The sequence below is a fragment of the Nuphar pumila genome, chromosome 13 (assembly GCF_984573655.1).
Source record: "Nuphar pumila chromosome 13, dmNupPumi1.hap1.1, whole genome shotgun sequence".
NCBI lineage: Eukaryota > Viridiplantae > Streptophyta > Magnoliopsida > Nymphaeales > Nymphaeaceae > Nuphar > Nuphar pumila.
The window spans coordinates 56,542,985-56,569,152 of NC_143261.1; the positions used below are offsets into that span (position 1 = coordinate 56,542,985).

The 26,168-nt window shown below is 36.2% G+C and overlaps 1 protein-coding gene across 1 annotated transcript in view; it reads right to left on the reverse strand.

Annotated features, from left to right (window-relative positions):
* Positions 1-26,168, reverse strand: part of LOC149818443 (uncharacterized) — a 1,135,480-nt gene that overhangs the window by 994,697 nt on the left and 114,615 nt on the right. The window contains exons 4-5 of the mRNA XM_089986219.1: positions 19,687-19,779; positions 18,898-19,054 (exon numbers count right to left, since the gene is read on the reverse strand). Coding sequence (XP_089842345.1) covers positions 18,898-19,054; positions 19,687-19,779 — 250 coding nt within the window. The remainder of the gene's footprint in view (positions 1-18,897; positions 19,055-19,686; positions 19,780-26,168) is intronic.

The window sequence follows — 26,168 nt, forward strand, 5'->3', positions numbered from 1 at the left end:
ATACTTTATTACAAAGGATCTGGGTCCTCTCAAGTACTTGTTGGGAATCGAAGTAGGAAGAAATAGAGAAGGTATGGTTCTTTCTCAGAGTAAATATGTGCTTAATCTTTTACAGGAGACAAGGATGCTTGGTGCAAAACCAGCCACTATTCTCATGAATCCTAAATTGTTCTTGTATGACGAGCAATCTGAGGTAGTTGATAGTAAGTCCTATAGGACTCTCATTGGTAAACTTCTCTATGTTACTGTAACTAGGCCTGACATATCATTTGTTGTTGGCAAATTGAGTCAATTCATGGATAAACCAAGAAAAGTTCATTGGGAGGCAGCTATGATGGTTCTTAAATACCTGAAGACATCTCCAGGAAAAGGTCTATTGTTTACAAAAGAGGCAAATCTTGATGTGGTTGCGTATACTAATGCTGATTATGCAGGGTCGGTTGATGATAGGAAGTCTACTACAGGGTTCTGTGTTTTTGTTGGTGGCAACTTAGTTTCATGGAGAAGCAAGAAACAAGCTGTAGTAGCAAGATCAAGTGTTGAGTCAGAATATAGGGTCATGGCACAAACTGCTGCTGAAATGATTTGGATAAAATCTATGCTTACCGGATTGAGCATAAAGGTTTCTCTGCCTATTAAGATGATGTGTTTCATGAGAGGACTAAGCATATTGAGATAGATTGTCATTATATTCGGGATATGGTTCAAGTGGGAAATATATCAACTTTTCATGTTTCTTCAGAAGATCAAGTAGCAGATGTTTTTACCAAACCCCTTCCTATCACAAAATTCTCAAAGTGTTGTAACAAGCTGAGCATGATTGATATCTATGCTCCAGCTTGAGGGGGAGTGTTGAGAGTTATTATCGTGAGGGGTTTATTGGGTGGTCTTGTTTATATTTTAACTTTTAATGGTCTCTAGTGTAATTTTCTTTATTGACCCTAATCACTACTTAAGGGTGATTAGGGCTAATCGTGAAGGTACTTTTCTATCTTTTCTCAAAACAAGTTTCAACATATACTTTAATTATATGTAATTTGATTTTTTTATAGTAGATTGGTGGATTTCTTTTGCCATTGGTTGTCTCCAGCTCCAGACCTTTGTTGTTCAAGTCTTAGGTCTCGCATGCATTACATTCAGTTGTGAACGTGATTGAAGTACTTTTGAAGCAGTAAAATATTATTTACTACTAATTACTAAATAATATTTGTCAGTTTGTATATATTTTAACTTTATATATATTTTTATAGATTCATACAAAGAAAAGAAACTGACTTTTGCACAAAAAATTGAATGGTTTGTTTTTTGTGCAATATAATCATAAATTGAAACGAAGGTATGAGGAGAGAATGAAAAAAAGGAGATCTCGACCCCATTGTCTTAAGAGAAGTCAATGTTAATCTTTGAAAATGACACATCACTTACATGAGATCTTGTTGATAAGGCATCCAGAGCGTTAAGGCATAGGGTGGGGGTAAAAATACGTGTAACTAATGTCCTAAGAAAGAAAATGTTTGACAAAGGAAAGAAGGTGGTGAGGGTGGAAGAAGAAGAGGAATAAGCTAACTCTGCAAATAAAACTGAAGAAGAAGAGCAATATATCAATGAAGATGATGATAGACTTTCAAGTTCATCTAAGGATTAAATTTAAGTTGTTATTATAAACTTATTGGTTTTTTTTTACTATTTTATACTTAAATACAGTTAAAGTTAATTATGTTATGTGTGTAGATTTGTTAAATGTCTGTATGCTTATATTTTTATTTGGTGATTAATTGGTTATGTTTTAATTTTTTGCATTGGTTATCAGTTGCATGGTTTATTTATTCCATTGTTCTTTGTTTCATTTTTTAACATGGTTATCAGTTACATTATTTTACATCTTTGTAGTGATTAGATTTATTAATTCGTGTTCTAGTAAGTCGATGGAGGGTAGAGGTCTTGGAGGATGCCTCTCAAAGAAACCTGCATTGAAATATTGTACACTATTGACTTAGAGATGCCAAAGAAATAGTGAAGTGTAATTTTTGTGATTTTATAATGCATGAAGGATTGTATAGATTTAAATATCATGTTGTGGGACATATTAACTCCACTGTGAAATTATGTAAACATAGCATTCCTTCTGATATTTGTGTTGAGCTTCTTACTAGTCTTAAAAAAGATGATGAGAGAAAGGCACAAGTACCTGCAACATTTGTGGGACAGAAATTGTATGAAGATGATCTGCCATCATCATCTCAAGCCACTAAAAGATGCAATAAATGAAGGAAATCGTTGAAATGAAGTTTGATACTCAAGAATGAAGATGACTTTTATATATAGACATATGTTTCAGAATTCTATGTTTAGTTAAATGTATTGTGTTGTTAAATATTTTGTGTTGGACAATGTATTAAGCAGGTTATTTAATATAATTATCTTATAGTGTTTGACGACATATTTTGTTTTGTCTATTGCTTATTATTGATTGATTTTATGTTGTATACATATTTGTTATTAATTTTAGTAGTTTGTTTACATATTTGTATATATTTTTTTTGTTTTTTTATTTGGGGTACTGCCTAGACTGCCTAGGCTTTTTAGGGGCTCACCGCCTAGGCTCCGCCTAGCGCCTATGACAACTAAGAACAAAACCACCTAAATTCACTGCAAAGTTATCAAAAAATGATAAGAAGAACGTTAAAATTGGGTGATCTAATCAATGGATTGGTCCAACCAGACACTTGCCACTTTATACTAATCTGACTCAACTTGACTCTAAAATTGATTCCCACTGGTATGGATAATCTATGGAATCAATCAGGATTGGTTAGTTGGACCCAATCTGGCCTGATTTGAGCACACCAATCTGGAATAGACACACACTAGAAAAAAAAACAAAAGAAAAAGGGTGAAGGAAAAAAGAACAGAGAAGAGTAGGCTTGATAACATGACTACCGACATGACATACAACCTAAGAAGACAACCATTTATGGCATCATAATTTTTTAATATCAATAGGAGTCCTACCAATGATAAAATGATAATAGAATGTCGAAAGCCAGTACAATGATGGCCATGTGGAAACTGGAAAGTGATGGACGTCTTACTTTTTCTTCATTGCTTGCAGCTTGAAGCTCCAAACTATGCTTTTCCAGAAACTCACCAAAATTTGGGTCCTGGTGAAACAATGAAGCAAACATAACCTTATTAATATTTCAAGCATCCAGAAATAATGCCGTACTGAAAGAAGTATGAAGAGTTGTCTATATCACAAAAGATGCACTTGTTTTCTTTTTATGAGCAAACACAAAAGCAAAAATAAAAAACAAAAAGCACTTCTATTGCTTTAAATATGCTCTTCATACTTAAGAATACAACATTTCAAGGGTCATAACATGAAAATCTTTCTGAGCATTAGCCAGGGCAGTAAACTGGAAATATTCAGTTGAGATCTAGGTCTTAGTGAATCTGACCTATCCGGATCTAGCTTAATCAAATTTAAAGTTGGATGGAAAAGGCAATATTGAACCTGTACTCGGTTAGCTAATCAGATATATTTTATAAGGAATTGGGTTGGATTACCCTTGGATCCAGATTCAAATGAAAATCTGAAAACTGCATCCGAATCTGATTATTAATCAGATTCATTTGCTATACCGATTCAACTAATCAGATTTGTACTTTTCAGATACCTGACTCAAACGTGATCGATTGACATCCCTAGCATTAGTTCATTTTGGGTAAAACTAAGTGCGTTACAATGATGAATGTGAGCCATCAATTCTTTTGTCTTCAAAATAGGAGAGAAATTTTTTAAAACAAGCCCTACATGTTTATATTAGTCAGACATACCATCATGTTGAGCTTCATATCTATGGTCATTTCAAGGTCTTAATTAAGTACAAGGTCGTTCTTACCTTTTTCTTCAGCCGATCTAACTTACTTTTCTGCTTCACGAGTTCCACCTGAATTGTCTTGTTCTGATCAGATAGAGCAGTATGGTAGCTTTCATCTACAACAACAACAATTATATTGAAAAATATCCTCTTGCGATTTTACTAAAACAAAAATTTAGGATATTTCAAACACCAAATTTCACTGTTGTAATTATGTTCCAACCTGAATTATCATCACTTCCATCTTTAACAAGATAAGAACCATTCAAATCCTGAAACCAATATCAGAATTCAGAACTCTTTCATAAATAAATAAGGAATTAGAAAAAGATGAGGCTGGATTTTTAGAAGAGCATGACATTACCTCAGAAAGAAGACCATCACTTTCCGAATCTGAATCTATAATTGAATCATTGTCAACATCATTACCAAAAGTATCTGCAAAAATGTCGTCGAGCGCCTGATTTACAATACCTTCGGGATATCTGACAACAATGATGAGCATAACTATATATGAACATAAACACTTGCATTTCAAGTTAAATCGTTAATTAATTGCCTCACCTTAAGACAACTATACAAAATGGAACAAATGTATGCGCACAGATAATTCCATAATACATTGAAAGATATTACGCCCATAATCTAGCTAGAATCTCAGTAAAAAAAATTCGCTACTTTCTGGAAACTGAAAAAGCATCACTACCTCCTGAATAATCATGTCATATAAACTTGCAATATATGACTCAGACTATTTGGAAAACTCAATTGCATTTAACAATTAACCAATGGAAACAATGAAGCTCCTGAATAACATACATGAATGAGGAAAGAACTTAGTAAATTGTGAAATGCTTGACAATTAATCAGTGGGCGAAAGTGAAATTGTGTGATGCTCTCCAAAGTTGAGCATCGGTATCTTTACGATCAAGAATAATACCCACTCCACTAGAATCAACACAAAATTTCAACTGATACACTAGAAATTATTCTAAAAAGAATATAGGCATCGATTATGTCATTTAATCAACACCTTGGAAGAAGAAAATGGTTTGAATTACTCATGCAAGCAGGAATCATGTTAACAATGACCTCCTAAGGCTCCTAAGAAGCGCACCCCGAGAATCATTTTATCATTGAACATAATAGACCATGTGAAAATTTTTAAAAAGGGAAGATAAGGGCAAATTGGCAACACACATTAGTCTTGTACTAGATTCTCTATGCTGATCCTAGTATGCTCTAAAATGCATAATAGCAGCATAGCACTAAATATTTACTCTTACAAGAACATCTCTTCTGGAAACATTGAGCTGTAATAGAGACTCGCAAATTTTTGTGTATGCATGTGGCACATGTATGTGTGTGGGTTTTAACAAGAATATATGTTAACATCAATCCGATTGCAACAGTCCCTAACAAGGCCCAAGCAATCATTTTTCTCAAGTAATAAAGAAAATAAGCACAAAAAACAGCATATAGGAATTAAGTGCATAGGATTAATTTAAGACCTCAAAAATAAAAAACAATGTCATCCTACTCTGTGTTGTCTAACTAGGGATTGGCTCTGGGAGGATTAGGCGAACACAAGTAGGGTAGGCAGTACCAGTTGACTAGGTAACCACATATCACTTTTGACAACATAGTTTGCAACTAAACAAAAGTTAGCAACTATCAATGGTGATTACAAGTATGTAAGGATAAAACTCAAGTAATGCAGCTGTTTTTCATAAAAACATAAAATTGAATTTTGCAGTAAAAGAAAACTAAGGCAATGGAAGAAGGTATAAGTACAGTCACAAATATCATGATATTTTAAAAAAATATTATGATATCTTTTCATCAGTTCTAACATTTAAAATATCACGATATTTTTCAAAATGTTGTGATAATTTAAAATTAAAATATCATAATTTATGTTTCATAAATGATTTTAAAAAACTTTGGCTGATAATCCTATTTTATCATTCACATCTCTCTCAATCTTTTTCTCCTAACTAATTAATGGCAATAAATACTGAATGTAACTTAATCCTAAGCAAGAAAGTATTTATTTCGGCCTCTGGACTCTCCCATCTTTTATTTCTTTTTCATTTTTAAAACAATGGATGAGACATATTTATTGCTTTTGGCATTTGAGTAATTTTTTTTACATATTTTTAACTTCAGTTTATAAATTTTTAAAAAATTATTCATTTTGCCAAGATTTTTTCAATAAAAGTGTGGGAGAACACAGATTATCAATATATGCCATTTACCATTTAATGACAGATTTTATTTTGAAAATATAAACAGAAGGTAATAAATTAATATACCCAAGTTACACAATAGCACAGAGAAAACACAAGAATACAACCGCTACACGACAAAAATGAACAAGAAGCCACATACAACAGAAGCAAAAGAATAAATGTTATAAAAGTTTTAGTTTGTCTCCTTTCAAAGAGGAGCTTAAGACAACTTTCAAATGTATATAAAATGAGGCTAATTGGATGCTATTCACAACAAACAGAAAAAGCAACCATGATCTAGGTGGGGGATTCCTTGTAAATCAACTGAAAAAAAAAGCACCTACCTACCTATATATATATATATATATATATATATATATATACAAAGAGAAGGATACATATTCTTCGTAAAATAATTGTATTGTCCTTGTAAAAATGGCACATTTTTCAAAATGTCCCCTAATTTGCTTAAATCCCCTCACATCCAAAATCTTTTTCCCAGTTTTTTTAATAATATTTTTGTCCTTTTGTAAATATAGTACATTGCAAATCATGTGCGAGAATGTCACAAAAAATGTGTGAACTTTCTTTAAGTAAATATTTCTTATGTATATCTACAAATCCAGTACGACTTTCGCATATACTTTTAAGAGGATTAAGAAGAAAATAAGGAGTGGAAGTGTTTAGACCAAGGTTGTTAAATGCGATGAGGCGAAGCGAGGCGTTGAGCCTGCGCTTCGCCTCTGGTACTGAGGCGTACGCCTCTCACAACATAAGAATGACTGAATTTGTGATAACTTTTCTCCCAAATTTATTTCCAAGCATACATTGTTAAATGATAATGCTGATTGAATTTAATGTGTATTCGACTGCATCAGAATGACCTTTGTTTAACGCTCAGTCAGTTTTTTTTTTTTTTTTAGCTTTAAGCGCATCACAGCAACGCCTCAGTACCTTGAGCATGCGCCTCGCCTCTGAGGCGTACGCCTCTCACAACACTGGTTTAGACCCATTCCTGATGCTATCCCCATCCCCGTCTCAAAATAACTTTATTCCTATTTTAAGAGCATTAAGAAGAAAATAAGGAGAGGAAATGTTTAAGATTAGGAACATATGTATATATATGAAGATTTTATAATATATAAAGATATATTAATAATTTCATTAATGGGGATCGGTGATGGGGCGGGGGCAAGAGTAAGTCCATCCAGCCTTCATCTCTATACAAGTTTTGATTTTCACCTTCATCCCCGGTTCATTCCTCGTTTTATGTCCATCTCCAGTCCAAACGGAGCAGGTTCAGTCGAATCCCATTTTTCCCCGTTCCACTACCATCCCTAATTGTGTAGGCCTAGGTGGGGGATAATTAGGATACATGTGTGGTTGTGGGTAGGTTTGGTGTTCAAGAGGTTGATTTTGGGTTTGGGTGAGGTTCGGTTCATGGGTCGGATTTAAGTTTGGGTGGCAATGATATCGGGCTTGGAACCGGATCACAATCGAAAGAGGATATTGGATCGTCGAATTGGATTGGTATATGTCAGATATTGGATTGAGCTTTGAGGGTAAAAGGCCTAGTTAAGACCTGATCCATATCCAAAATTATATTGGTTCTGCTGGTCTGAATTGGAACTAGAGCTCCATCCGAGACCAATTAGGTCTAGTTTTGGCTTGCATCTAATTATTTAGACTAAAATCAAGGTTTTGGGTCTAATCTGGAGGTATAATACCTTGGACTGGACTTACACTACCCGAAAGTAGGGCGTCTGGGGTCAAACCCGATGAAAACTGGTTATGATCTGAGGCCCAAATACCCGAAACCAAGTCCTGGGTGTTGAAATCCGTTATTGCCGTGACCCGGTTATGAGAACCGGTTCCTAGGATGAACTGGGTACCCTCCCACGAAACCCTATTCACATCAGGAACCCGTGTGAGGGGTTCCTATGAGCAGTCGGGCGCCGCTTGGGGGGCGGTGGCCCAGGGCCGTCTGTCGGTGGTTGCCCCCTGTCAGCCTACCCTATCCGGCGGCAACCCACCGAACAATGGCAATTTGACAATGGGGTGCCCCAGCACGATGGCTGCTGAGTCCATGGAGGGTCGAATGGTGAGTTGCAACCCACCGTCGAGCCCATCAGCCTGGGCGACGGGTACTTGTCAGTTCTCATCCACCGACAAGGAAGAGCTGAGTGTGTCGGGGCTGGTCCTCCAAGCGGTGATAAAGGTGGCCAAAAAGGGAGGGTGTGGAGTCGCCGTGAAGGGAGGAGCCAGAAAAGAAGGAGAGGGATGAGGCCCTCCTCTGTCATCGTTTTGTACCAAAGAGGAAGATTTGGCAGTCTCTCGAGCGTTTTCGCTGCTCATTAGTGGGATGTTACCAAGGGTCAAAACCTTTGTTTCATGGGTGTCTTCCCACGAATCACGTATAATCATCGCATGAACGCCTCAAACATAGTGTTTTTCTCCTAATTTGATTGAATTGTTCATCCCAGCATGGCAAGACTTTTGCTGATCTCCACCATAGTCGCTTTCAAGGATATTAGTTTTGTCGGCCAATCTGTTACTTTATCCTTTGCTTCAACCATGATTTCTGTCATTTTCTTTTCTTGAACACCTCATGACATTGTCACAAGATACCAACTGATGTAAATCAAGAGTGCTTGATTTTACCATAAAACTAGGTTACACTATTTATATGCACTGAAATTGAAAAAAGCAAAGAAAACTAAAAATTACATAAAACTCAAGAAAATAGCCATTTTTAATCATTCTAACTCCCCTTAATCCCTCTCTCATAACAAGTATTTATAAAAAACTAAAACCCCAACTCTACCATGAATTTTGGATAAGATTTGAAAGCAAACCCAAAACAGAAATTCAAATCTTAAATACTAACTACGGATCCAATTGAATCCTGGATCTCAATCTGATCACTTTTTCTTCTTTTTTGTTGGACTTGGATCTGATTCTGGATCCACAACTTCATCAGCCCCCAGCAAGATTGTTGTCATGGGGGCAGTAGGGACCAGCGGGTCTGCAAGGCTGTCAAAGCCATCGCTGAACAATGGCAGCCCCGCCTCAAGAATCAGTGGTTGGTTTGGCATCGAAAGGAAGCCGTTGTTGGTGCCAGTTCGTCTGGCCAAGAAAGCTCACCGATCGTCGAGTTGGTTCCCCTCCAGCAATGGCAGGGGGAGGTGATTCCTCGTTCGCTGTGCTCATGCATTAAAGGCCAGGTGCAAAACAATTGGAGAATGGAAGAAGTATTTTTTTTAAAATGGAAGGGGGGAAATCATGAGGGTGTGGGAATGGGAGGCATTCTTTTTTAAAATGGAAGGTAGATATGGTTTGGGGGCCGTTATTGCATTACTCATGGTAGTAGGTGGACATTGTTTGTATTTCGGAAACAAAGATGGAAATGTTTGAAGTCAGTTTCCTTGCACAAATTTGGCGAGGTTGTTCTTTTGATTTTATTTCCTCGATTGGCATATCAGGGGATATTTTGGTGGTTTGAAGGGAAGGTATTAGTGGTATGGTTATGGACAAAGGCCTATTTTCGATCATGGTGTATTTTGAACAGCTAAATTCAAGCATTTTTTTAATGCTCACATTAGTATATGCTCCAACTATATTTGCTTTAAAAAGAGCTTTTCAGGATGTGCTTAACTTGTTAGGGTAAAAGAGTTTTGGCAAATTGGTGCATAACTAAAAAATTTAATTTTCTACGTACCTATGAATCCAACCGAGAACAAAGATATACTAGCAGTATGCGGCAGTTTGTTGATTTTGTTGAGTTGGATATGGTGGATTTACAGATCTCGGGTGACTTTATTGTTAGGAAAGTTTTAAAATATTAATGATTACTACCAAAAGAGTTTTGAAAAAGTTTAGTCCCATATCTAAGAGAGAAAAGTTTTTCAAGAGGTTTAAATAGAGAGCTTGTTATCTATTCTTTACTTTGGTAAGCCTTGATTCTTTAGGTGGATTGCGGACGTTGTTGCGCATCGTGCAGCAACGGACGCACCGTTCGCGCACACGCGCGTGCGCAAGGGCGCTTGAGGCGCAATGTGGCACTTTGCACTTTGCACGCTCGCAGCGGTGCGAGGTGCTTATGAGGTGAAAATATCCGTTTTGTTTTTCGGTTTGAGTTATCTGGCCATTTGAAAAGCTTTAAGTTTGGGCGGTTTTGGAGGCCTTTGATTGACAGTCAAAGGTGGGTGACCGTTCAGGTCTTTTTCGTCCTATTTTCAAACCGTCAGATTTATGGCCATTAATCTCATTTATCGCAAAACGTTTTGGCCTCTCTAAAAGTCTATAATATCTTCTATTTCGTCTTTTGAATATACAAGAATTTTACGACTCTCAAAAAAAAAAAAAACTTCTTCTTCCTTCTCGATTTGGCTTGCAGAGTACAAGTGTGGTAGAGATCATCTGTCCTTGCGAAGCAGTGACTCTCTGGAGGTTCAAGCCTAGTTGTATCCTGGGAACTCAGTCGCATCAAACCCCTTTTCGCATCTTCGGTCTTCCCGGAGTGGGGCAATTGAAGTTCTAAAGATAGCGATCTTAAGAAGGTGCCTCTAGGCTTGAGATCTCTTTTCTGAAATCCATTTTCACAAGGTTGGTGTAACAATTTTAGAACTTCATTATGGCCTCTGGTTCGACATCCAACTCCATCAATCTGCTTAGCTGTGACCTTGAAAAACTCGATCGATTTGATGGGTCAAACTTCAAGCGGTGGCAATCAAAGGTCTATTTCTTGCTATCCGAGCTGCATATTGACTATGTTCTCAAAAAGCCCTGTCCCACTGTCGCTGCTGGAGAAGTTGATACAGAAGAACAGAAGAAAGAGTGAGAGAAGTGGTTTACTGACAACTACCGATGCAAAGGGCATATCCTGAACACTTTAGCCGATTCTCTCTTTGACTTGTATTCACCATTGGAGTCGGCTGAAGAGTTGTGGAATGCTCTCCGAGATCAAGTACAATGCAGAAGATGCTGGTAACAAAAGGTTTATCGTAGATCAGTATGTTAATTTTTCTATTGTTGATGATAAGCCTATACTTGCTCAAATTCATGAGATGCAAATACTGGCCTATAAGATCAAAGGAGAAGGTATGTATCTTGATGATGACTTCCAAGTTGCTGTCATCATTGGGAAGCTGCCGGATTCCTGGAAAGAATATAAGAATCACCTAAAACATAAAAATGAGAAAATTACTTTAGATGGCCTTCTTAAGGACATCCGAATTGAGGAAGAGACTCGTCTTCGTGACAAAAAGAATTCGAGTCCTAAAGAAGGTTATCCTAAAGTGAATTTTGTTAGTAACAAGGGTGGCAAAATCATGAAAACCCAGAAAATCAAAAAGAATTTTGTGAAAGGGAAAAAGCCAACTGATAAAAAGAAAATTAGTTGTTATGTTTGTGGCAAGTTTGGCCATTTTGCTAGAGAATGCAGAGAACGGAAGAGGACTGGTCCTAAGCCAAATGAGTCAGAGGAAAGGCTTGTTGCTGTAATCTCTGAAACCTTTATGGTGGCTGCAAATAAAGACTGGTACCTGGATACTGGAAGCACTGTTCATGTGGCAAACGACAGGAACTTGTTCAAGTCGTATGAAGTAGTGGGGGAAGGATGCAATCTCTTTATGGGAAACTCTTCCTCAACTAAAGTGCTGGGAAAAGGGAGTGTGGAAATTAAGTTCACCACCGAGAAAGTCCTAACACTTGAGAATGTCCACTATGCTCCAGAAGTTCGAAAAAATTTAATCTCTGCAGATCTTCTGTCACGAAATGGTTTTAAGATTGTTATTGAGTCTGGGATTGTAACTGTGACCAAAGGAAAAATCTTTGTAGGAAAAGGGTTTGCCACTGGTGGTATGTTCAAGATGAGCATAAATAAAGCTACTACTTCTGTTTATATGGTTGACTCCTATTTTCTTTGGCATTCACGATTAGGACATATAAATTCTCGTTGCATTCATAATATGAATAACTTTGGTCTTCTTCCGTGTTATGTGAGAATAGAACATAAACATAAGTGTGAGACATGCATTCAAACTAAGCTAACTAAACTCTCGTTTCCTAGTGTAGAAAAGAATTATAAATTGCTTGAATTAGTGCATTCTGATGTGTGTACGATGGATAATGTTTTGAGTCGTGGTGGCAATAGGTACTTTATTACCTTTATATATGATTACTCAAAATTTTGTTATGTTTATTTGTTGAAACATAAATCTGAAGCATTTTCCAAATTTCTTCTTTATCTAGCTGAAATACAAAATAGGTTTAAAACAAATATTGTACATTTAAGAACAAATAGAGGAGGTGAATACTTAGGTGGAGAATTTGATAAATTCTGTGAAGATAATGGTATTATCCATCAAACGTCAACTCCTAGAACTCCTGAACAAAATGGAGTAGCAGAAAGGAAAAACAGAACACTTGTAGAAATGATGAATGCAATGCTGCTTAATACGGGTTTGCATTCCAACTTATGGGGAGAGGCTATACTTTCTGCTTGTTATATTCTTAATCGAGTTCCTTATTCCAAATCTGATAAATCACCTTATGAATTGTGTTTTGGTAAGAAACCTAATCTTAGTTATTTTCATGTTTGGGGTTGTTTAGCATATGTTAAAATTCCAGAAAATAAAAGGAAGAAGGTTGGACCTAAAGCATTTAAATGTGCATTTGTTGGGTATGCTAAACATAGTAAAGCATATAGATTTTTGGACATTGTTAATGATATTATTGTAGAATCTAGAGATGCATCTTTCATAGAACATAAAAATGCATTTGATTCTCTTCTTGATGGCAGCTGGATTATAATAGATGAACTTCCTGTAAATGACATGATTGAATATTCTAATGATTGTGTTGATGAACCAGAAACTGAAGTTAGACTCAGTAAACACATTAGAAAACCAACTAATTTTGTTTCTGACTTTTATACATTTCTAATTGAGAATGATCCTGTGTCTTTTCAAGAGGCTATGTCTTCTCAAGATGCTGCCTTTTGGAGAGAAGCTATTAATGATGAAATAGAATCAATTATGTCTAATAATGTATGGAAATTAGTGGATTTACCTGTTGGTTGCAAAACTATTGGCTGCAAATGGATTTTCAAAAAGAAATTAAAAGCTGATGGTACAATCGATAAATTTAAAGCACGTTTGGTTGCAAATGGTTTTAAACAAAAAGAAGATATTGATTATTTTGATACTTTTGCTCCTATAACCAGAATATCTACTATTAGAATTCTGATTGCCATGGCTGCCATATATAAGCTTCAAATTCATCAAATGGACGTGAAAACAGCCTTTTTGAATGGAGAATTAGATGAAGAGATATATATGGAGCAACCTGAAGGTTTTGTAGTGCTAGGGCAAGAGCGCAAAGTTTGCAAACTTGAGAAATCCTTATATGGATTAAAGCAAGCCCCTAAGCAATGGCATGAAAAATTTGATAGTTCTCTGGTGCATAATGGTTTTAAAATTCATGATGCGGATAAATGTGTCTACAGTAAAGTAGATAGTAGCTCAATTATTATTATTTGTTTATATGTTGATGATATACTTATTTTGGGTAACAATAGTGAATGCATAAATCAAACAAAAAGATTTTTATCTTCCTTATTTTGTATGAAAGACTTGGGTGTTGCAGATGTTATTTTAGGAATCAAAATTATAAGAAATAAAAATGACATTGTATTATGTCAATCACATTATATTGAGAAAATTCTTACAAAGTATGGATATCTTAATAGTTCACCAGCACGCACCCCATATGATCCAAATATGAAATTGACTCCTAATGATGGTGCTAGTGTTAAACAATTAAAATATGCCAGTGTTGTAGGTAGCCTTATGTATGCAATGAACTGCACAAGGCGTGACATTGCCTATGCAATGAGTAAAGTGTGTAGATACACTAATAATCCTGGTCATCAACACTGGAATGCAGTGAACAGGATTCTTAGATATCTAAAGCATACTTTAGACTATGGAATTCACTATACCGAGTTTCCTGCTGTTATTGAAGGGTATAGTGATGCAAGTTGGAATACTGACTTTGAAGATTCCAAGTCTACGAGTGGTTGGGTTTTTACCCTTGGAGGAGGAGCAGTTGCATGGGGGTCTAAGAAACAGACCTGTATAACTCATTCTACAATAGAATATGAGTTTATTGCTTTGGCATCTGCTTGTAGAGAAGCTGAATGACTTAAAAATATGCTAGTGGATATTCCACTAGGTGAGAAGCCTATACCTGCTATTTCAATGTTCTGTGATAGCCAATCAACTATATGTAAAGCAGGTAATATGAAATACAATGGGAAGTCTAGACATATTAGTCTAAGACACAGTTTTATAAAACAAATGATTGATGACAATATTATTTCATTGAAATATGTGAAGTCATGTCAAAACTTGGCAGACCCATTTACGAAAGGCCTTTCGAGAGATGTCATCAATAAAACTTCGAGGGGAATGGGAATTAAGCCAATTAAGTCATCACCTAAGGATACCCAACCTAGAGCGCTGGAGATCCCACATGCATAGGTTCAATGGGAAACGAATTGGTGAATGACAGATATTGAGCATATTTATGTAAGCCCATTATTGATGTGTGCTCATGAGCTGTAACTAATATGAGGGTTGAGCTAATAGCTCTTAATGAGTTTGTAGGCCTTAAGGCTAAGATGTGTGTTACAGTACACCTAGACAAACTCACCTATATGAGTGTAGAAATGTGAGTCGTTTCTTATGAGAATTGGCAATTCTCTAGAGCACTCATGAATCCAGGAAAGCACAAAGCTCTAAATGTGCCAACATGAAATCCACACAATCGTACTTTTGGAAACCTATGTATGATTGAAAACTCCGTTAACAATATAAGGAGCTAAGTTCAAGGTAAGTCCACTTAGCACCTTGGTTAATTTAGGTTTTCTTTCAAATAGTGGGGGTTCAAGTCATGCAGACACTCTCACTAATGCATAAGTTTCTATGCAAGCCAAATATATTTTAAAACTAGTGGGGGATTGTTAGGAAAGTTTTAAAATATTAGTGATTACTACCAAAAGAGTTTTGAAAAAGTTTAGTCCCATATCTAAGAGAGAAAAGTTTTTCAAGAGGTTTAAATAGAGAGCTTGTTATCTATTCTTTACTTTGGTAAGCCTTGATTCTTTAGGTGGATTGCGGACGTTGCTGCGCATCGTGCAGCAACGGACGCGCCGTTCGCGCACACGCCCGTGCGCAAGGGCGCTTGAGGCGCATTGTGGCACTTTACACGCTCGCAGTGGTGCGAGGTGCTTATGAGGTGAAAATATCCGTTTTGTTTTTCGGTTTGAGTTATCTGGCCGTTTGAAAAGCTTTAAGTTGCATGCATATCGAGTTAATGTTGCATTGTGACTGTTGGGCGGTTTTGGAGGCCTTTGATTGACAGTCAAAGGTGGGTGATCGTTCAGGTCTTTTTCGTCCTATTTTCAAACCGTCAGATTTATGGCCATTAATCTCATTTATCGCAAAACGTTTTGGCCTCTCTAAAAGTCTATAAATATCTTCTATTTCGTCTTTTGAATATACAAGAATTTTACGACTCTAAAAAAAAAAAAAAAAAATCTTCTTCTTCCTTCTTCTCGATTTGGCTTGCAGAGTACAAGTGTGGTAGAGATCATTTGTCCTTGCGAAGCAGTGACTCTCTAGAGGTTCAAGCCTAGTTGTATCCTGGGAACTCAGTCTCATCAAACCCCTTTTCGCATCTTCGGTCTTCCCGGAGTGGGGCGATTGAAGTTCTAAAGATAGCGATCTTAAGAACGTGCCTCTAGGCTTGAGATCTCTTTTCTGAAATCCATTTTCACAAGGTTGGTGTAACATTTATACCTAGTCAGTCAGGAGAAGAGACCCTTGCATGCAGAAATTTGAAAGGTTCATTGTGAGTAGGGGTGGTGGGAGCGACTCCGTGATGGACGAGCCACCATGGGGCGGCGCCTATATCCATTTCGGATCACACGTCAAAAATGCTCGAATGGGAGGTAAGATGGATGAGCAATCGAAGGTTCAAGTTTGAACTATGGTAGTTGAGGGACCCAAAGCTGGTTGAAAGCATAGAAGGATGGTGAGCCCACCTGCAGGTAGCCGCTTAGGCTGTTCTTATATTCACAAAAAAATAAACCACATAAGAACTCGATTAATTGAGTGATCCAAAGGAGAAGGGGTTGTGAGATTCAAGCAGATAGAGGAACTGTGTTTAATGCCAGAGGGAGATGGCAGCATGGCGGGGTGATGCACATGAGGTGGAGGGATTAAATGACAGGAAAAAGCTATTGATCGATGATATATCAGAATGAAGAGCAAGGCAGGAGATTAAATGGAAGCAAAGATCCAAAGTACATTAGATGTGTTGTGGCGATAAAAACACTAAGTTCTTTCGCTTCCTCTAGAAGAAATAACTTCACTTGGCCTTGTCAATTGGAGGGCATCTTTATGAGAATGATGAAATCTAAAGGGAGGCAACAAAATACGTTAGTGACTTTTTTTTGCCTCCAATATGGGTGAGGACTCTCTTGACATAAGTGAGACCCCCATGGGTTGTTTTGATTCGAGGGTGCAAGACTTCGTGAACAGGGGTTTATTGGTAGATGAAGTCAAGCAAACAAAATGAAAACTCCTCAACAACAAGGCCCCGTAGGTGGACGGATTCCTTGTTGAATTTTTTAAGGTTGCTTGGCCAGCATGCCAGAGAGACTTTATGGCAGTGTTTAACGATCTTTATAGAAACTCATGTTTGCCAGGGAGATGGGGGTGAATCCCTCTTGGTCCTCTTTCCTAAATAACCTAGGAGATTGAGATTAAAAAGTTCAGACCAATTTCACTCTTAGACACCCTGTTCAAAATTATAACCAGGGAGATAGCAAATTTTATGCAAATGTCCTCCCAAATATGCAAATTTTATCCCAAAATATGCAAACGACGTTCTTTTATTTTACGATTTTCTCCCAAATATGTACTTTTGAAGGGGCACTAAAGGCAAAAGCTTTGCTAAAGGCTTTAGTGATACTTTTGAAGTGTTGCCAAATGCCCATCGTGCTTTTGGAGTGTCAGTTTTTTTCAACACTCTTTTTACTATAAATCACATAAGAGCACAAGCAGGAAGACATTTGGACATTCACAAATGTGAAAGCATAAGGACATTCGCAAATGTGTAAGAGAAAATTCACATATTTGGATATTTGAGAGGGAAGTTCACATATCAAAGGAAATTCACGTGTGAAGGGTGAAAAAGTCCTTTTACAACCGAAAAGTTGTGATTTTTGACATGGGCAGATTTCTCCCTATGTGCTGCAATCTAACAGTAGATGCAATTAATTGAATATCTCCATGTCCCATGTGATTAAATTTGTAAATCCAATACCTTTTTATTTTACAGCATTCTACACTTTTTCCACATGCATCTAATTGACATACTTGTACTTGATTTGGTACTCATAGATATACTTGGTTATCAAAACAACCACTAAAAATGACATGATATGTGACTTCTAATTTCTCATGTTAATCATATTTCTTCTTTTTACATTTTCATAACTTTTTGAATATTTTAAATATATAGTTTTATTTCATGAAAATTTGTACTTTTAAATATATTAAGAAAAAACTCCCGAGTCAGCTGAGTTGACTTGCCAAGTCATGAGTTGCAGGTCAACTGAGATTTGACTGAGATTCTTGGTTTGTCAACCATGCATACACATGCCCGCAACACACACACACACATGTACACACCCACACACATGTGCACAAGCGAGCACACACACACACACACACACACAACATGCAACTCAACATCACACCCTATTTTGCAAAAATATGTGCACATGTCAAGAAATAAAAGTGAAAGAAGGTCAATGTCAAAATTTCCCAAACACCAAAACTTTCTAATCCAATAAGCCATCTACGACAAATTATAGAAAGAAAATATAAATAGAAAATTAGATGAAAAGTTAACATTATCCGTCTTTAATAAAGCATGTACATTGTACACTGATAGGTATTTGTACGAGCAGGACAGAACTCGATTGTGTCCCCTACAAAAGACACCATACATATTACAGCGAGGATGAGATGAAATGCCATCACTACAACCAGCACACAAAAATAGATAGAACTGAGAAACAGATCATATGAACCAGTTATAAAAGAGGGGAGCTGGGCACAGCTATCCAAGGGGACAATCAAATGCACAGATAACAACTGATTACACTGATAGCTAGATTATTAAAAGTTGCATTATAGTAGCCAAGGTGTGCAACGTTTGAACCCAACTAGGGATAGTTACCCAGCTTGACAATCGAAGAAGCAGGAAACATATAACAGTAACGGTAATGCCGATGATGGAGAAAAAAAGTGAAACATCAGTTAGGAAAATTAGCTGAATAGAAAACCAAATGAAGAAATTTAAGATATAAATAACCAAGCAAACCAATTAAAGGTTGACAAGAGAAATTCAGATTCCAGAACAGCTAAACAATGTGAAACCAATTAACAAGACGATAAATCAGAGGGACACTAGAAACAAAAACTTACACGCAAATGCTCAACCAAAAAAACACAATTCTTTCTAAACTAAGTGATCGGATAAACCCATCGGCAATAAGTGAAAAACACAGAGACCACACCTCTGTTGTACAGGCGGGATGCCTTCCTTCTCTTCCACACGCTCCTTGATCCTGTCGATGGTATCGGTTGGCTCGATATCGATCTCTATTTCTTTCCCGGTAAGTGTCTTCACCTTGATCATCGTTCTACCCCTAAGCCTCAAAACCAAGTGAAGGGTGGACTCCTTCTGGATGTTGTAATCTGAAAGAGTCCTCCCATCTTCCAACTGCTTCCCTGCAAATATTAGCCTCTGCTGATCAGGGGGAATGCCTTCTTTATCCAGAAGAAAACATAACACCCATATTCTCTATTTAGACTATCACCCACAAAACCAATAGAAGAAAACAATGGAAGGAACATTGAAAAGAGGGAATAGGACCAAAAGAATCCATTGAAAAACAAAAAGAACAACAGAAAGGAACTCATTAGTTCGTCATAAACCAAATCTCCGTCTCAGAAATCAGACCGAAAAGATGAAACTCAGAAAACCAGCCGAACCACACAAAGGCCCAAACCTCAACTTCTTAATCCATGCAAAGTTTGTAATCCAAAAACCCAACACATTCCTTCAAAGGGGAGCTAAAAAATGGATTTGTGAACCCTTTTTCTGTTCTAAAAGCAAGACCACAAAAAATAAAACGAAAATTAAGAGCCAAAAACATGAGCCCTTCCATCAAGAGAGAGAGAATCAATAGATGGGTATGTCACTACCAATCAGCAAAACGGTAGTCCGAAATGAGAAAGAAGAAAAAGAAAAACCAAATTTCATACTCAGAGCACCGGTTTCTCCTCCTGCTCCTGACACAAATCCCTCGGAAAAGCAATACCAACAAACCAAAAGCGCCCAACAAAATGAAAAGAAGAAAAAAAAAAGGAAGAAAGGGCACAAAGAGAGAAAAAAAAGAGAGGGAGGCGTGATCTCCTGTGCCTCCAAAGCACCTGAATCTTGGCCTTGACGTTTTCGATGGTATCGCTACCCTCGACCTCCAAAGTGATCGTCTTCCCCGTCAGGGTCTTCACAAAGATCTGCATCTCTCTCTCTCTCTCAGGAAACAAGGGAACGACGTTTTTTTCAATTGGTCGTCGTATTTATGTTGGAGTACTCTCTCTCTCCTTCGTATTTATTTGAGAAAATCCCATTTAAGGCCAACATTTTACCCCTTATTCCAGGCATGGGCCTCACATTTCTGACATTCCACATATAGCCTCTGTTTTCTTGTAAAATTCCAAACAAAGGCCTTCACGAAATCGGATTTGGAGTTGGATCCGATTTTAAAAAGCAATCCGACTAAATGCTAGTAGATTGGGCCGGGCCGGGCAGCCCGTGCCCTGCCTGCAGCCTGGCTCAACCCGTATATAATAATACTAATATAAGTTATATAACATAGAATACTATATATACAACATAGAATATAATGTATATTTTATATATAATATATATTATATATAATATACATTATATGCAAACCTCATTTGAAGTATGAGATAAATGTCATTAAAAATATCACAATTAATAATTGAGAAGTGTTGTTAAAGTCTTATAGATGTTAAACAACATTTTTGAAAACCAACGTCAGCACTAGCAAAGCAATAAACTATGTTACTATTTTCAAACATTTCAATAAACAAGTTAGAGAAATAAGGACTTTCCTGATAACAAAAGTCATTCGGATTAACTCATTTTTTAGGTGTTTGATCTGATATCCCATCATACTCATTTTTTCTTTTGTTTTTAGGTGTTTGATCTGATACAAGGTTTGTACCTTGGCTTTAGACAACAACCATTTGCGTTAAGGAAGGTATTTTTGATCTCTTTCGTGTTTTCGAGAGAGCTTTGTTGCATTTTGATCTTCATTCACGTGTGCAATATTTTATTTATTTTTATTCACATTAGGGTACAAGATTTTACATTATTCAACATGTTTAGAATTTAGGATAGGTCGATCAAACATGAAATCGTGTTTCTATGGTTCGATTTATGTTATATTCATATTTAAAACCTTATTTTGCTTTCATAATATCCATTTTAATTCGCAGAAGTGATTTAACCTATTTTCTAATGAAAAATGATGTAGATTCGTATTTAAATTCATGTTATAAGTTAGATTTGATATTTGTAACATGCTGGATATGTTTATGCCTGGAGTTAATATGATTTTGATGGATTATAAAGTTGTTTGGATGTTTTTATAAACTCAAAATCCTTTTTCAAAAATCAATTTTGAGAAAAATATATTATCTTAAGTAAAAATGTTGGTTATTGTGTTTAATTCATGATATGCATGATACTTCTGCGTTACATATATGTAACATGCTTACATATATTTATGTATAAATATGATATGTTTTTGATGAGTCAAAATCATTGGTTGCATATTCTTAGTGTTTTGGATGAAAACATAAAGTTCTTGATGTGTTTCTTAAAAACTGCATGTTGTTATGTATTTTTATTTCGATCTGTTGTAAAGAAAAATGTTGTTTTCAAGTCGATGAACCCATAAATTATGAATTTAGAAATGTTTTTGACATACAGAAGCAATTCAAAAAAAAATTGAGCTCAATGAGTTTCGGGCTTAGAGATATGACCTCCGCAAGTCGACACAAAATTTATGTCCCGATAGAAAATCTTTGTAGGCTGCATATTTTTGTAAAAATTATACCTCCCAAATTATTCTATATTTATGGTTGATATTTTTATATGTGTTAGCTTATATATGGTAGAACACACGACAAAAATCATGTAGGCAGATTATTTACAGTTTAAGAATTAAAAATCTTGAAATTTTGGTCCAGAATCTGTAATTTCTAAAAAATAGTTTGCTAAATAATATAAATAGTCTGTATTACAAAATTTTTAATTATTTAAAAAAAAAATTAAGTCTGGGTTTTTGGGGACATCTGTTAGACATATCAAGCCAACCATAGTAAAAAATTTAGAATTTATTTCATTATGTGTGATGAATGACTAACTTTTCTTTGAAAAGATCAAACCGGACTAGACTGTTCAGTGAACAAAAAATAATCGATGTTTCTAAAAAAATTATTTCTTGACTCTGAATGGGTTTAGGTCAGGGTTTCTTCTTGTAGATAGCTAATGTGTATATGAATGTACATTAAAAATCTTAGATCCAGAATCACTTTATATGATTTATGTTTGAGCTTCTAAGAACATGTAAGATTCTGTTTTTACAGTTTTGCATGTAAATTGTTTTTGCCAGTTTGCATGTGATGTGTTGAATTACATGCATGTATTGGTTCCAGATTTGAACCAGGTTTATTATATGCAATATGATAATAATGTATAGCCTAATGTGATGTTATATATGCTTATGATGATTATGTATAATATGTTATTATGGTATGTGGCTTGTGAACATGATATGTCGCATAATGCAAAATGCTTACTTGAATGTATGAGATGGTTCGAAAGGTGAATGAGATTGTATTGTGACTTATGATTAAGCTACACATGGGTTTATTGAGGCCGTGTGTGAGTAAAATATTATTGTAATAATCATGTGAATGCATTATTTATATTGTCTTATGATGCATATGATTAATTATACTTATTGACATATAATGATACACTGTTATGACTTAGTAGGGTGGTAACCCAATCAGATGATGCATGATGAGGTGCATGTTATGGATATACAGATCCATTATGTTTTTGTGGAAAGAGTGTATGATAATTTAAAGAGGTATAAGAGACCTTAACAATATACCAATAATATGATTCTTTGATTGTCCTCTGATGATGGTGGGATCCTTGGATGACGGTCATGAGGGACCATGAGGATACTGAACAACATTTGCATTGTTTGTCCCAAGAACCCGATATGGAGGTTCATGTTCCTAGCCATGATTGTAGAAAATTTTCCACCATTTTGTCGAGGATCGTGAGATTGGCTCAACTGTAGCATATTGGTATATTAAGAAAAACGGTGTTGGAGGATGTGTAGGCCTTGTCGTCACGACATTGGGTGATGATGCTCGAAGTCGATCGAGAAACATATATGAGATCCTAGTACATAATAAAATATAATTGTGTATGATTAAGATATAGTTGGGATCTACCTTGGACCTCAGAATTTTACCCATGCTAGTATCCGCGAAGTGGTTAGGAGAATAACTTAAATTGGTTTGTATTAAACATATACATGCATTCAAAAGAAACATTCTATACGGAGATAAAAGTTTTTCATGCAATTTGCATTGGTTCATGTATTGTATATGCATAATATATGCATCGATTTTTGTATCATGTGATATTGCAAGTATGCATGAATTTATTTATGTTGCAAGCATATCTTAATCATTATGTGCACATAAATATTTTCTAAACTTGATGTTTAGTGGATTTATACTTTATTCTTTACTATTGGATAATATAATATTTTGTATGAGAACTGTGAGTTCTCAAACTTAATCGAGTAAGTGATGATGCGACTAGTTTTGCTAGAGATGGCAAAATTTATTATGGTTGCTGGATTCTATATGTTATGGGATTGATTTAAACTTTATGAACTTAAAGTTAAAGTTTATTAATTTTTAATTTTGGTTTGAACTATTTCATTTTAAATTATGGTTTAAAATGGATGATTGGTGTGATGGGATGTGAATCTGTGATGTACCCTAGATTCGTGGGATGTTTTTAGTTTTAAAAAAAAAGTTGTATTTCGTTTTCATCTTGACAAAGGGATCTTGTCTTTGGTGTCTCTTTTGCGAACTTAGTTCTAATGGGCTATAAATGTTAGTGCTTGCGTAGAAGTTGACCTCTTAGAGCTTAGTTTGGTTGAAGCAGGACCATAGATTAGTTATAGCATCATTCACTTTCTTTAAAAAAAATCATATATTTTCGGAGGTGAATTTGAGGTCGTTACATAGTTGATATCAAAGCAGGTTTAGAAACAACATCATGATTTATAAATTCGTGATCTAGAAAATAGTCTATGCATCACCGATAACAGAAATCTAAATCTACTAATCAGAGTTCAAATAGGAAACACTGAAAAACTGAGATCTCTTGACTACTTCCAAATACGACTCCACGATGCTCCAATTATGCGTTACCTAAAAAATTTTAATGCAGAAGGGTCAGACTCCCCTGTCTGCGTAAGAAGCATTATATCTATATGTGGTGCTTAGTGTCCTGTGTACAAATATGTGCAACAACTGCAGATATAACTAGCATGGAAATTTATATCATTCTAAGAAAATGATTATGCTTTCAATTCATGATACAATGCAAAATAGGATTGAACTAAAGATACATTTATCCACATTAGCACAAGCTGTAGATTCTACAAGTTTTACGAAAGTCATATAAACAGTACATAATTCTTCAGGAATAAGTTTTCAGTCAACTTAAATTATTTAATGTTTATCTTACTCTCACCCTGTGGGTAAGCACAGGCATAGACATTGTAGTGAACTGAGACCATACGGTGAGATGCCTAACTCTCACGAAAACACGAACATCCATGAAGCTCATACCACCTACCCTCTCCAAGGTAGATCATGGGTCCGGTAACATACACCATCTTTCAGGTGTACCCAGAGCCTAGAGAATCCGGTAACATATACTGTCTTTCAGGTATACCCAGAGTCTCAAAGGTTTTATATTTCATTTTACATTTTCTTTGTAACCAAGTGCGAGCTATCGCACTACGAGGGGTCTGGTAACATATACCTTCTTTCAGGTATACCCAGAGCCTCAGAAATCTCATATTTGATTTCTCAATTATTTTCCTATGCGAGTCATCGCACCAAAGATGATTCTCAAAATCCCGAACCCGCCTTGGGGTTCACACACATTGTATGGACTTAATTTTTTTTTTTTGTCAGGGTGCCATGAGCACCATCAAGATAGCATTTCTCGGAACATGGCTCGACTCGGAGCTCACAATCATCATTTTTTTTTTTTGAAGTTATGAGCTAGGGTGTAAACAATAGCATGTGCTTGAATCCACAGAAAAGCAATTGACAAATAATTAAAGGTAATGGTGCCCTTTTTGTTCCACAACCCATAGAAGCAGAAAATCAATTAAAATAAGGCACAACAAGTACAATGTTAAGTTAATTATTTCAAAACAAACAAAGCAGTAACAGTGCCTGAACAATTACTTTAATAATTGTTGCATCAACCAATTCACCAAATTGGCTCATGTGTTGCCTTAAACCTTCATCATCTACCTCCCAAGGAACAACCAAGACCTGAGAAGTTTTATACAAAACAGGATAAATATATTCCCATAAGTAAATGTATAAGGAGTAGGTTTCATAAATAAGCATACCACCAGCCTTGTGCTTCCTGTAGACATTGTTCTCCCACTCCACTCCTTACAAATGACCTTCAACACAACGAAGTAGGGGAAAATATGCTTAATCATTCATGAACTGGCAACATTCAGAAAAATACCACAAATGAAAGCGACCAACATAGTCTATATTACAGCTTCATAATACATTAATGGCTGGCATGATTCTTAGCAGTTCGCATAAATGCATCAGCCTTAATTTCATGTTTTTGCACAATTTCATTCGGTGGAGTTGTAAAACCTGCTCCCTTGGTAAGGGACATTACTAATCTCTTCGTTCAAGTCAAGCGAAAAAAGGAGAGAAAGAGAGACAGATCTTATATTAGCATAACAGCTATATCTTCAGTTGTTTAACATATCAAAATCCATATCTGAAAAGCAATAGCAGACACACCAATAGTATGTTACAAACCAATCATGCACGTGCACACATGCACACACAATACACAGTATCAGTCACACTCAAGAATGTTGGGGTAGATTAAGACATCATCATGCTCTTATGCATAATGCATGCACATACACATAATTTTGCATATAAATAGAATCACATATGAATTCACCATTACAACACAAGCCAAGAAATAAGTGTTTCATCTTATCGTATATGAATTCACCAACAGATGAGAAATTCACAAAACAACCATAATGCAGCAATATACTGTAACTAACACATATCTCCAAACACAAGTTCCATTCTTCTTCAATTCACCAACCGGAGCTCAACAGAGCCTGTCGGTGCCCACTTTCATGTTTGGGGAACTGAACTTGGGTCGGTCCAGCTGACCCGCACTCAACCTAGCCAAGCTGAGTTGAGCACGAGTTTGACCTCGATGTCACCAAAAGCCATCACCTCCTTCAGCGAGGTCATTTCGCCAACCTTGACCCTACCGCTTGTGGTCGTCACCTTCGCCACAACCTTGTTCTTCACTACCATCATCGGTCTGGAAACCGAGGTTAGCATACGTGTCCTCGCTCATAGTTGGATCGTCAATAAAATACGATCAATGTCATGCTAATCGAGGAGAATTCTCGAGGGCCTTTTTGAAATTTCTTTATTTCTCGTGAGACCACATGCATTACAAGGTAGGTTTATAATAA